The 13,893-nt window shown below is 39.4% G+C and overlaps 2 protein-coding genes across 2 annotated transcripts; one reads left to right on the plus strand and one right to left on the minus strand.

The window, feature by feature from the left end:
- The first annotated feature begins 51 nt into the window (after positions 1-51).
- MCUB (mitochondrial calcium uniporter dominant negative subunit beta) lies at positions 52-4,184 on the plus strand. The gene is made up of 5 exons (XM_010165274.2): positions 52-192; positions 410-570; positions 1,409-1,612; positions 2,893-3,009; positions 3,986-4,184. The coding sequence occupies exons 1-5, from the start codon at positions 117-119 to the stop codon at positions 4,061-4,063; spliced, it is 636 nt and encodes a 211-aa protein (XP_010163576.1). The 5' UTR covers positions 52-116; the 3' UTR covers positions 4,064-4,184.
- A 1,582-nt stretch (positions 4,185-5,766) lies between these two features.
- On the minus strand, positions 5,767-12,729 carry CASP6 (caspase 6; the record flags this gene model as incomplete). The annotated part of the gene is made up of 7 exons (XM_010165276.2): positions 5,767-6,064; positions 6,681-6,828; positions 8,647-8,822; positions 9,274-9,350; positions 9,778-9,924; positions 11,843-11,885; positions 12,646-12,729. Coding segments are annotated over 7 exons (914 nt in total), but the record flags the coding sequence as incomplete, so codon positions are not given.
- Between the last annotated feature and the right edge of the window lie 1,164 nt (positions 12,730-13,893).

Genomic DNA, 13,893 nt, shown 5'->3' on the forward strand with positions numbered 1-13,893 from the left:
ATGAACAAACAGTTTACTACCTATTACAAGCTGATGTTTAAGATTCCTTATGATAAATGATTTAGAACTTAAATCTTTCTTCTGCAGATGGTAGCAAGGTCTCTGATGCAACCTTGATGGAGGTCTTATTGATGAATGACTTTAAACTTGTTATAAACAACACAGCATACAGCGTGTCACCTCTTGTAAAAGGTAAGAGCGATGCTTAATAACTCTGATTATCTCACTTCATCTAGTGAAACATGGGAAGGCTCAGAAAACTGGAACCTGTCTGGAGAAAGGGATTTCTCTTTGTTTTGTTTTGTTTTTTAACCACTGGATGGTACTGCTTTTTGGGGTTGGAGGTGGGGAGAGAATGGAGAAAGGTAGGTTCTTGAAATGTTTTTTATGAGAAACATTTTCTTTTCAGATAAGCTGAGTAGTGAGCATGCTACTGAAATGGAAGATATCAAATCCTTGGTTCACAGACTGTTTGTGGCTCTGCATTTAGACGATCATCAGATCAGGAAAGAGAGGGAATTGCTGCAGAAACTGGACCATCTGAAAGAGGAGCTGTTGCCTCTTGAACAGGTTGGGAAGTGGGGTTACTTTTTCTTAAAACTCAAAAGAATTTCCTTTCATCAAGAGTGAGTCCTGTGATAGAAGAAAATCAGCATGAATGACTAGGGTGTGTCTGTTTTGTTTGTTATGTAAACAAGGTCAATTCAAATAGAATTCAGATTCTTTTCAATTCAGTTCTTTTCCCTCCTGCTATGTACATTCCCTGGGTAGAAACCGCAATGCCTGAAGAAAGCTGTCGTGGACAAGCCACAGCATGGCTAGTATTGGGATTGAAAGTCTCGTAGTCACCTGTTGCTGTACGAGTTCTGAATACCCATTACAGGAAAAAAAAATAGTGAGGTAGAAATCACGTGTGGCTCAGGCTGGGGCTTTCTGTATCACCAAGGCAGCAAGGCACCTTCTTTGGACTAACGGTTGCCAGAATCCAAGAAGGGAATTTACAAATGTTGATCTAGGGCAGGCTGAGCTAACCCAGCATGAGGGGAGGAGGTGAGAAAGAGCCTGACAAAGTGGACAGACTTTCATTTGGCTTCAGAGCTGCTTTGTGAGGACCCGCCTCAGCATTAACCAGAGCTGCCTTCAATGGGAAGTGGAAATCCAGTAGACATAAATCCCTAGTAGTGGCAAGGGGAGATTAAAAGCAGCATTTCTTGGTGCACAACAGCCAGGAGACCTGGTTACCCTTGGATTTCAGTTCTTTTCTTTCTTGTCAGAGTAAGTTGGTAAAAGGAGTCAGTAAAAGGTCTTGAAAAAGGATCTAGTCCAGCAGGAGAAAACATAGTTGAGGAGCTGCTCATCAGTTGCACTCATGTTTGCTTGAACAGGTTTCTGTATTTCCTTTCCTTAGATGAAAGACAGAATCACGGACAGTGCAGGTGCAAAGACCTCCAGGCTTTTATGGGTGGGCTTAGCTCTGATGTCAACACAAGGGGGAGCGTTGGCGTGGCTCACGTGGTGGGTCTATTCATGGGACATCATGGAGCCAGTCACATACTTCATCACTTACGGGAGTGCCATGGCTTTCTATGCCTACTTTGTTCTTACTAAACAGGTAAGTCCTAGTTTTGTAAATGTCTGGACTATTGTAAAGGTGGAAAATGGACTGTGAAAATCATAATGCTTGGGCTCTGATGAAAATACAATTCAGTAAGTAACCTTGCTGTGAGATAGGGACTTGTTTGATCCCTGTTGGGGCTGGATACAAACATTACATGATGTGAAATTAAGTCAGGTATTGTTACATGTGAACTGCAGACCAGCTGGTGAGCAGAACTACTACCTGTTACATTTCATAACCTATGCAACAGAATGAAAAGTGAATTAATTCATTTACAGAATGAAAAGTTATGAAAGTCTTTCCTTTTATTTTAAAATGTTGTAGGTCACTTTGAATAGTCAATAGCACCTTGCTCATTGCTGTAAAGGGAGAGCACCTAGTAGCGCTGTGGCAGTTTGTGAACGCCGCCTTAGAGCAGGCGAGGAAGCAAATCACTGAACAGTAGCTTTTATAATCTGACTGATTTTCCTTGACTTTGAATGAATGGAGGTAAATCTAGGACAGCTGAAATGGGGCAGGAAACAAGCTTTGTTTAGAAAAGTTTGCTGAGCAACAAAAAACCCCAGATCTTAACTGTGCTGCACAATACAGACTTGTCCTGAAATCCTGCAAGACTTGGAGGAATGTTTCTTTTTCCTGTTTTAGCTCTGTACTTTACTCCCAAAGTACAAATCTTGTTGTCAAACTTCCTGTGATGCAAAACTCTTTTTGTTACGGAGGTATGTGGAAAAGTAGCCAACACTTCCTCCCATGATACCTATAGTGGATCTACAGAGATCCACTCATGAGACATCAGGTTCCTTTAGTGAAAAGGGGAGATGCGTCTGTTTTTATGACGAGCTGGCTCTGACTGCGAGTTCTACTCCTCCTCACTGATTTTTAAGAAGGATTAAGGCATTCCTACTTTTTGTATATGAGTAGATAAAGAGACTTGGCTTTTTTTGAACAGCTGCTGGCGCCATTTCTTTAGACTTTCAAGTAAGTCTTTGAGAAATAGTAGTTGAACTTTCTCTGACCCTTTGGAAGTAGTGTCCATTGACTCAGGTGGCTTTAGATGCAATAGAAATTATTTCTACGAGGTGTCTAAAAGATCCTAATAACCTCTAAAGGACATAATTTCATATGTAGCCTCTTAACAGAACATGTGTGAGTTCAACTAGATAAATCTTCATGAAACAGGATTAATTTCTATTGAAAACTCATTTGTGCAGACAATCTGACCTCCACCCAGTTTTCTTGCTAACCCCAAATACATGCCCTGCTTTCTTCACCAGGACTACATTTACCCTGATGCTAAAGACAGGCAGTTTCTCCACTACTTCTATCAGAAATCCAAGAAACAGCATTTTAATGTGGAACGATATAACAAGCTCAAAGAAGACCTAGCAGAGGTATTTAAATACAGTCCTTCAATAATGAGGTAGCCTCTGGGTTAAGACTTTTTCCGTAAACTCTCAGCTAACAGGAAATTGACCTCAAGGTTTGTTACTTACATCCAAAACAAAGGGTGAATTCCTTATCAGCCAGTTTGAAGTGTTTAAATAACCATACAGTGTTTGCCATTGATGTATAAACTACTTCAGTAAGTCACTAGAAAGGGAGACCTTCATGAATTTAATTTTAAAACAAGTCAGTTTCTCAGCCCTACACACCCATTTTTTGCATACTAGAATATGATGCATTTCCAGACATTTTAATAGAAGAGCTGTATTGCTTTCAGAGAGTGTGTTTGCTGCACTGCTGTGGTAACACAATCTTCTCCCTTCCTTGGAAGGAAACTGTCTTGCAGAGTTCAGCATTTGACAACTTAATCCTTTTTGTCAGGTAAAAGCCTTAGATTTCCATCCAGTCACCCACATTCTGTAAAAGGTAGTGGTGTGTGTGTGCCTGGGAGAAACTACTTTGTAATCTTAATGAAAAAATACAGCAGATCTCACTCCTCAGTTCTTAACTCATCCATTCCATCTCCCCAGCCTTGTGTTCAATGTCTCATAAAAGAAAATTGAAGTTCTAGATCTAATTAGTTTTTATTTTTAGTTCTAGATCTGTGGTTCAGGGTATCGTTAATGAGCCACATTTGGCATAAGGCTAGTTTAGTGCTTTTTCAGTAGCCTGTGAGTTGAATTTTGTAATTTCAGGAAAACAATACTTTGGAGTGTAGGTGTGTGGGTGGATGGGCAGGGTACGTGCTTCTCTCTGGATGACCTGAGCAGGTCTGTAAATGTTTGGTGTCCTCCATTTGATGAGTCTGGTTTCTTGCATAAGCCCAGTGCCTTCTGAGAAAGGAAGGATACTGGATGGGTGAAAGAGGAGGAGAAAACAGAGGGCTTCAGCCAGATGATCTCTCACTCTTTCTTGCACCGGCAGGCAGAAGAATCGCTGAGGCGTCTGCGCCAACCTTTGCACCTGAGGCTTCCAATCCAGGAAATCAGTGACAAGGACTGATTTTGGTTTTGTATATATTAGAATCACCCTTTCAAAGCTGATATGAACATTTAGTTACTCTATGGAAACTGGATATTTTTGACCACTATAGTCTTAAAAGTTGCAATAAATATCTATAAAAGTTATTTGGTGCCTTGACAGTTTGGGTTTGTTTGTTTTTTTGGTTTCCTGTTTTGTTTTGATTTTTTTTAATACTATAAAGAAGCTGCTGAAGCAAAGTTCTTAAAGAGATTGGTCAAATCTCATTAGTAAAATGGAGGCATTTCACCCTGCCTGGTGAAATGACAGGGATATTTTATAGAACAAGGGTGGTCATTTACTACTATAGCATAGCAATAGCTCACAGAATAATTAACTTCTGCATTGAGTATTAAGTATACTTTTTTTTCTTGAAATTACCGTTTCCCCTTCCCTAGCTCTGTGCTTTGATACAAACACCAGTGGTGGAGGGTGGAATTGCATTACAAGTAAGCTTTTCTAGTAAATATTGCTGGGAAAGTAAGATATATCCAACTCATTCACTATAAAATAATTTATGTTTCACTGTTGCGTTTTATTGAATGAATTTATAAAAAAAATCAGATGTATACATGCATGATTTATACAGAGTTTAAAATTAGCCACAGTAATATTTAACATCTGTGACTCAGAACATAGTATATGGAAAGACTTAACTAAGAGACTTAAAGCAGAGCCAGTAAATACATTATTTTATACCCAGGAAGTGGATTAAGACACTTTTCTCAGCTTGAATTCTCCATTATCCCCCCGAGTTAAGCATATGCACCAATAATGTAAAAAAATAATAAAAGAAACATTCACTTCTAGTCAATATGATTGAAATTACTGATGCTGCAGTAGTAGCAATCCTATGGTGAAACATCCCGTGCTGACAAACACACTGTCACTTTTGTATACACCATGACAGTTCATGGCTGATCTCTGGGGCCAAGGGGAGGAAGAGGCTGATCCAACACCAAGGCCTGAAGTACAAAGGTTTACGTATGTTGTATTTTGCAGAGCTGCCTAGAGATGTCCAGCAGTTGTAAGTGAACCTGGAACACTGAAGAGGTTTGCTTTATCTGCAGACGTGTGTACATGGTGAGCTTACCAAAGTCACGCTGTGCATGGTCTCATTTCACTACTGCTCACTTTTCTCCTGAGGATGCAAAGCACCAGCAAGCTTTAATTGCACCCCAAATATAAATGGTGTGCAAGCAAAAAGAAACCCTTTATCTATATTACTACTACAGTTTTACTCAAGGAATTAAGTTCCTTTTTAGTGTTGAGAGAAAATTAAAAAACGTCTAAAAATGTCTAAAATACAAAAAAAAAATGGAAGGTGGATACTGCTGTCCACAGATTTAAAAAGATGCCCTATAAACATATTCCCTGTAAATTTTGCTCTTGGAGCAAGAAAAGCTAATCTAAGGCAACATTTGAAATGTTTTGGAAATAATAAAGTATGCCATAGTTAGATGGCAATCAAGCAAAAAACTTTTAAGAAAAAAAAGTAATCTGGAGCACCTCTTCATAGTTTTGCACCAGTCAACTTTTCCCAAATTCCCTGAGATCGAGAGCTATAATACTAGCTTTAAAACTGCTTTAAGATTTTAGGAACGGTTATATATACAAACTATAACACTTGATCCCAGTGTTTTTGCAAACAATCTTGTAGAATATTAGTCTGCTGAACTAAGATGGTGTGTCTTTCACTTCTGCAGTGAGTATTAGTTAATGGTTGTCATTGCTAAATAACAATCTACTTAGATTTTGGATGAAAATACAATTTTTTAGTTAACATTGAGGCAAAACAGGGAATCTGTTTTTTTCCTATAGCATTAATGTCTCTGCACATATCCACTTTGCGATGAGATACTTTCCTGTTAACAACAGTAAGAAGTTCTGTGAACTCCAGTGAAGAGCCGTGCTTCCTAAGTACCTCACACAAATCTTGAATGTACCAGGAGCCATTTACAGTTTCACGATGAGAAAAGTAACCTATTGCAGAACAGAAACATAAACTTATATCCAAATATAAGTAGTGATGCCACTTGAAAAATGTTAACAAGAGTTACTGCTCGCTAGCTGTGTCTGTAAAGGATTACTAATGGGTGTAAATCTTAGTTCACCAATTATGTAGTTTCACTGGAAACTGTAGATGGGAAATGGCTTTGAGATCACTTTTAGTGCTCAGCCAAGAGGATCATGGTTCAGGGACTGGTAGCTTACAGGTTTGCATCTGCATGTTACAGGAGAGCAGATGGTACTGAGGACAAGATACATGGAGGACCAGAGAGGACAGCCATGTAGTGCAGGGAAATTTATAAGCCACCAGAATCCTACAGTCTTGGAAAAGAGGGGAAAGTTTGCTGTCAGTAGACAGCTCAGCAGCAATATTGATGGGAATGTCTCTGCTTGGCAAATTAAATGCAACCTTGATAGTTTATTATATTCACTTTTTCCTTAACGTCTGAGGCTCTTTTCCAGACGAGATGTCACTTATGAGACATAGATGACTTGCAACTGTATTCGTTATTTTGACTGCAAAATGAAGAAGTGTTCAAGCTCCTTACAGCAAAGCAGCAGATACCAGATGTAAAACATAAGAACTTACCTTGTGCCACAGAGTAGCACATGATGAAGTCTGCACCAGCAGGCAGGGTATAGACACCAGCTGCATCCACTTCAGTCTCATTGACATTGCTACTGTCTATTGAATCCTGAACAATAACTGGATCATCATGTTTATCACCTCGACATGCCTGTTGGTGAGAAGTATTGTTATGCGCTCACCTATGTTAATATGATACTTCTGACACTAACCAGAGGGGACTTCTGTTCAGTTAGCTGTTCCACATTACCATTAGTCTGGATTCATAAAGACCCATTTACTTCTCTGTCTGTTAAAATACTGGTGGTGAAGTCCAGTGAAAGTTCTCAGCCTCTCCTCATATGAGAGATGCTCTAGTCCCTTAATCACCTTTGTGGCCCTTTGCAGGACTTGCTCCAATAAGTCTGTATTTTTCTTGTATTGGGCAACAACCCAGAACTGGACACTACTTCAGATGCAGTCTCACCACTGCTGAGTAGAGAGGAAGAATCACCTCCCTTGGACTTGTTGGCAAGGCAGTGTTGAACAAGTACTCTGAAGCACACAGCCAACATTATCTGCTGTTACACTTCTGCTCTCAGTTCAGTCTCAAATGTGTTAGTTGAGAGGGGTTTTTTTGTGAGAAGCCAGCTAAGTGAGCCCAGTATTGCAGAAAGGCTATACATGGAGGATAAGAAGGTAAGAACACACTCAAAAGATACAAAGTAGGTAAGGAGCATTACTTAAGAACTATCACTAGAGAGAAACATTAAAATCTTCTTTAATTTACAGTGAAGTTCCATCCTTGATGCTTCCTCTGATTTCCAGAAGTAAATTGTATGCCAGTTGTGCTGTAAAAGAACTCAGTTCATGAACTGAACTAAGTTAATTGGCTTTTTGATGAGTATATATTATAAATGTTTCCAAGTATTACTTAAAATTTAAATATGTCACTATTTTTCCATCTTTGGTACCTGGTTTAAAAAAAAAATAAAAATCAAAGCTGAATGAGTCCTAATGAAAGGTGAATTAACAATGTGCTGATTCTTGCAGCAGCCTTTTTCCTAAGGAAGCTTTCATTTGGAAAAAAAAAAAAGTTAATTCTTAGAATTACTCTATAAACTATTATTGTTACAATCTGCTGAAAGCTAGGTTCTCATATGAGTTTGCTAATTGTAATCTGGATTAAGATGGGATAAAGCCCTGTGTAACCTGGTTTGGCCCCATAACTGACTCTGCTTTGAACAGGAGGCTGGACCAGAGACCTCCCGAGGTCCCTTCCAACTTGCATTATCCTGTGAACAAAGGAGTGAAACAGGAGGTTACATGTGGGCTTTATTTGACCACTCAGCATAAGCAGTATTTCTGAGACAATAAAACCTTAAACAGATTCTTTAAGTTCTACAGAGATGACAAGTATTGGTCAAAGCAGAAAAGAAACAAAACAAAAAAAATAAAGGATACCAGAAAAACCATCACCACCACCACCAAAACCAAACAACAGAAAACCCACAAAAAACCACCACAAAAACTAACTTCTGTAAAGGTCAAGTAAAGGGACTTGCCTGGAAGGAAACAGGGAAGGTAAGGAGGTTTGATAACCTTCTACAGCCTCGCCTAGGGCTGTGAGGTGTGAACATTAGGAACTGAGCTGAGGCTGTACACAAAAAAATGACGCTGTCTTCTCTGCCATTGAATATACACTGGCAGTCAATCTGACATGGGCTTAATTTGGGTTGCTCTTCATAAAATTACTTCTTATTAAATACAACTAGAATCATAATATTAACACTTGTGTACATAAAGGTCTTTAAAAAAAGGTAAGAATCCTTGTCTTAAATGCCTTTAAGGAACAGTTTTCCATACCTTCTTTCTTAAAGATGCAAAAACTTTCCCTTGTGTAAAGACCGTATCAGGAAAACCAACTTCTGTATTACAAGAAGACACAGGTCAGTGTTAACTCCACTGAATTCAGAAACAGACATCTTACCTGAATGATAAATATCTTTGGTTTTCCTACCAGACTCTTGCACTTGTCTCCTCTGAACATGTCTGTGATTGTCTCAATTTTGATTTGGTCATCATATGCGTAAACATGATCATTCTCACCATGACTCAGGAACACACAAACAAAGCAGTCAGCATCACTGTGGTCATCCTTAGAGGCTGAAACAGTCAAGTCATGTTTAGATGACTAAACAGTGACCTTCAGGTTTAAAAAATATTGCACATTTGTATCACATTATTTATTCTCCAATCAGTCCTTTTTCAAATGAACCCTATTTTCAGATAGTGTAATACTGCAGAGATTTGAAGGTACAGTGATTCCACATGGCTGAAGGTAAGGGCCACTTCAAGTAAAAAGAATAATATTATTAACTTCTCCCAGCTCCAGGTACTTTCTTTCAGCTCTTAACAACTTCATTAGTTCTCTCCACAGAAGCTTCAGTTACATTGCAATAAAATACTCTGCAGTCTAGCCCTTAAGTCCTTCTAATGTTAAACAACTTCCTTGTGCACAAAAATTATTTTAAGTTAGATGAATAGAGAGAATGGAAGAAAAGGTATCTGGAAATTCTGCTACAAGTAAGTAGACATAACCAATATAGTCTCCTACCTTCAGAAATTTTCTGCAGCACATCTTCAGCTTTCAGATCATCAAACAGTCTGACTTCAAATCCAAGGTCTGTCAAACTATTGTTAAAACACATCAGTATTACTAAAATTCTTGCTCAAATTATATGTCACTTGCTACCAACTTGGTTGCTTTCCCTGTGAGAGAATGGATATTCATGTTTATGCGCCATTTATGAAAAAAACCCCCACTAATCTTGATTTTGAACTCCAGCTGGTGTCAAGCGCGGGTGTAATATCTAAAGTTACTTCAAAGAGATTGTCCCAAGAGAGGTCTGGACACACTGAAATCACAGGACTTGCACCAGCTGTTTCTGCAGCTCAAAGGACTGTGCCTTGAAGCCTATTCATTATGGCTTGCTTTGCCAAGGTTGCATGTCTGCAAAAGCTCTTGTTCTATACGTACATGTAAGATCTAGGTAGCTATTTGACCATGGTTTCTGAAGTTCAGCTTTTTATGCTTGAGTAGAGAAACCAAGTTTCTTACCTGCGTTTCAGATTGTTTCCATCTGCAAAAGTCCCACGTCTGTCTGGCAGCCTCAAATGCCAAAAAAAGTGCTCATGATTGAAAATTAACGCAACTCCTCTTCTTTGGTGGTTCATTTTGTATTGCACTGCAGGATCAAATGTTTGTCTGTTGCCAGAGAGAAAACATTGATAAATGAGTTAATGGCTAATTGAAGTCCCTTCTTGCTAGCTGAGATTTTTTAATTGACTAGAGACTTTGAGGATCCAATTTCAGAAGACAAGACCTCAAAACGTGCGATATTTTAGGAAGAGCCTAAATTGCTAGGTTTTTTTGAAAAGCTTGGGTATGTTAAGCAATTCAGTAAAAACAAGTGTTGGGTATGTACCAGGCTCTATCAGGTCGGTTGAACAGTTTCTCTACAATGTATTTGTATTTTATCTTGCCAGGAGGCTGTCTCATTAGTACCACAGTGGGGCATATTAACAGCACACTGCAGACTTGGCTCCAATTTTCCATGTTATGCATTTAGCTAAATATTTTAACATAACTGGATAGTGCACTTGTGCTGATCTGGAATTGTAGCTGTCCAAGATTTGCTTCAAGTAATTCTAACTAAACCAAGTGCTGCATCATAACCAACAGACTGTAAACCGTTGATGAGGTGCTATGCATAGTGTATCCTGCAAAAGGAGAACAAACTTTTATTATTTACCCTAACAAATTGAAAGCTATGGAACTGTTCATCTAAGTTTTTAGCAACCAGCCAGCAAAATCCTAAAGCTGAAGGACAGTGTTCTGAAGGACAGAACAAATGACTGACCCAACTTCTAAGTAGAGGACTTTAAACTCATGGCAGCAAACATACAGAGCACCTGTGGCTCTGGAGTAGCATTCAGCAATGTTACTGTTTTATGAGCAAAACACAACATAGAAGTCTGTGATAGTACACTATGGGCTGTACACTTGGACCCAAAAGGCCATTTCCAACTGCTGGCATGGCTGTTTTTTGTGAGCTAAAGCAGACAGTCTTACTGCCTTTGGTAGACAGAGGTATCAGTGCAAGGAACAGAAACTAAAATGCTTCTGGCAGTGGCCCTGGCAGCAGACAAGGGCAGTGTTACAGGTGCACAGAATGACAGTCCAGGTCATGCTGCCCTAGGACTGGCTCTAGTCACAGCTGTCATTTTTGGCATTTTACTGGGGTTTTTTGTCCTGCTACGAAATGTTGTTTTGGTGCAACTAGTGGAAGAAGTTGCTTAGAATATTTGCCTGCAGATGTTCACTAAAAAGTGAACAAAATTATTCATAAAGGATTTCTGCTTCTCCACTTTCTGAGCAGCCCCTTAATAACACATCTTTTTGTAACATCTGCATAAGAATTTAAACAGGACACAGGAATTCTGGATGACTGTTCAACATTCTGGGGGTTTCTACAGTGTTGGCTGGATAACCAATAAGAAAAGTTAAGTGGGGTGCTTTATCACACTCTCCCCAATTTGAGTACTTAACATGATAAAATGCAAAGCTGGCAAACTGGAGGCCTGTAATTATGAATGATATTTCACCAGTACCAGAGTTTATTTGGATTTTGGACCGTTAGGTTCCTGGTTCCTGTGAATGACCATTAAAGGATGGTTCCCTAAATAGTTCTTCCTCTGCTGTATTCACTGAGTGGATGAGGCAAAGGAAGTTATCAGGCAGGCAGCTGACCTTTTCTAGGAATAGATGATGTAAGGTGGAGTAGGAAAAATTCATGGAATCACTATCCCATGGTCCCTTTACTGTCTTCTAGAGGAATATATTCACTTAGTCTGCCCATCTGTTCTGTAGATTGTGATGGCATTGTTGCCAGTCTCTGCACGCTGCCTACCATAAAAGGAGTCCACTCCTAAGAGTCCCTTCTGCATGCCTCCACGATAAGAAGGGTGGCTCTACATCTGGTGTAGCTAAAGCTAGAAATGTGTTCTGTAAGTGGGTGCAGCCGAGTTCAACAATCCCATCACGTTCCTAACAAAAATCGGAAAATCCTGCACTGACCTCAGTGCCATGAGCCATCTCTCTGTCATTATCATCAGAACTTTACCTTATGTCAAGTGCATCTACTTCTGTGATGTTCTGATTTCCATCTGTTAGAGAAAGCAAAAAGTGATTTAGCCACTAAATCATTAATTAAAAAGAAACAATTTGAACTTGTGCATCCAGCCCGAAAGTTTAGCTGTTGATGTGAACCAAAAGCTCATTCACACATCAAGCAGGCATGCAGTTAAACAGCTTCACTGGTGTTTGTCTGCACCCACAGCTTTTGGAGGCTGTTCTTAAAGCTCTGACACCAAAAGATTGGATTTTAGTGGTCAAGACATGCATATTTTATATCTGTCTGTGTATCTGTATCTATAAAGACATATTGAGAGATCATGATTTTATGTAACTAACTAGCTGGCTGTATTTTTTAAGCAGAGTCTCTAACTCAATAGTTATGATTTTATATAATCTGAAAATACACAGGTGTTTCTTTTACTTCAGTACTGCTGCTAATGCAAAGCTGAGAACTCTCTTTGAGGCTGGATGCAGCATACAAGTCATGGCAGGTAGTATAACAGTATGTATAGCTAACAACAACTGAGAAGATGAAAGATTTAAACCTTTTCTTCTCCTAAACTTTATAGACATAAGTATCTCCAGTAACAGAATGCACATAAAGGTAACACTGTGGGAACAGGGAACATGGACATCTTGGAATTGTGCAGAACTAATGACTTCCAGATGGTTAGGCCAAGATATTCATTCCATTTGCTTGAACATCTCAGTGGGCTATAAAATCACAGGTCCCACTACTATCAGTGGAGACTAACTACCATATTATGAAAATTATGTACTGTACTGTACCTGTGGTGGCTAACGTAGGTCTGCTATCCAACTGGACATGGCCTGCAATTAGAGGAGGAGTCACGTATACATGTATTTTACAAACTATTTTGTATATATGATAACTACCTTGTCACATCTGTTCAAAGCCTTTTGCAAAACAAACTAACATAGCTACATATTGATAGAGAAGAAAAGTTCACAAAGACATTAGAATAAACGTGCAGAAATCTAGAATTGGCTGTAGAAGCTTTTATGTTGAACACCATAGGACAGGAGGGGGTGGCTCAAAGGAATTCACGTGCTTCTAAGTGTCAGCATTTAAATGTGAACTTCCCACTGGCAAATATCGATCAGGTTTTCAGGTGTTGAGTCTTACAGTTATCACTAGTAACCTGAACGCACAAAAACCACTATTTCAGTTTGCTTGAAACATAATATATAGGTCAGACTAATGACAGAAGTGCTGCAAAATGCGTGTAGATAGATCACAGCAACACTACCTATGCCTGTGGCTCTGTTTATAATACAACAGAGATGCACTTTAAGAGCGCATCTCTATGTTTAAATTTACACTGTGTTTTCCCTTGTGTACCTGAGATCTGGCTGATGCTTCTGCCTTAACTTAAGGGAGGGAGGGAGGGGATAATCCACCTGCCAAACAAAACCCAACAGACCATAAAGATGTTATAGTCCTCAAACTTTTTGACAGAAAGCGGTGTCATGTAGACACTGGAAGAACAGAATTCCTGGGCCAAAGTAAACTAGGGAAAGGTGGTTTTCCTGTTCTTACAATTCTGTTTAGTGAATTCCCAGTCTTTAGCTTTTCATTGCCACTGTCATATTGCAGCTTCATTCAACTGAACACTATTTAAATCATGATTTATGAAAAGCTTTCCGCTTGCCTTACACAGGCTTGTTCGAAGAACTGATCTCTCTCAGCGGGACGACTTCCTTGTCTAAAATCTGGATTGTTTCAAAGGAATCAAAGATCAGGCATGCACTGGGTTACACTGGGATCTGATAGCATGTTTCCCTGGATATGTTTTAATCTCTATAGGTCGATCATTTGGGCCAAAGGACATGGCATTTAGAAAATACCACTAACCAAATGGCACCAAAACACCCCGCAGAGCCTTGTTGGCTATTGCATCTTCGGGCACCAAACCCACACAGTTCTGCTGCTCCTCTTTCTTCTTGTCCTGTCACACACCACCGTTCTTCCTGGGCACCGGCACCCCGGCTCTCCGCGGGGTTCTCCCCTCTTTT

Source organism: Antrostomus carolinensis, unplaced genomic scaffold, assembly GCF_000700745.2.
Source record: "Antrostomus carolinensis isolate BGI_N321 unplaced genomic scaffold, ASM70074v2 scaffold1883, whole genome shotgun sequence".
In the NCBI taxonomy this organism is placed as follows: domain Eukaryota; kingdom Metazoa; phylum Chordata; class Aves; order Caprimulgiformes; family Caprimulgidae; genus Antrostomus; species Antrostomus carolinensis.

Excerpts from the sequence above, each read along its gene's own strand:
- MCUB (XM_010165274.2), top strand. The coding sequence starts at position 117 with ATGGAGGTCTTATTGATGAATGACTTTAAACTTGTTATAAACAACACA. Across the intron at positions 1,613-2,892 it reads ACTTTGTTCTTACTAAACAG|GACTACATTTACCCTGATGC; the intron begins GTAAGTCCTAGT and ends TTTCTTCACCAG. Across the intron at positions 3,010-3,985 it reads TCAAAGAAGACCTAGCAGAG|GCAGAAGAATCGCTGAGGCG; the intron begins GTATTTAAATAC and ends TTGCACCGGCAG.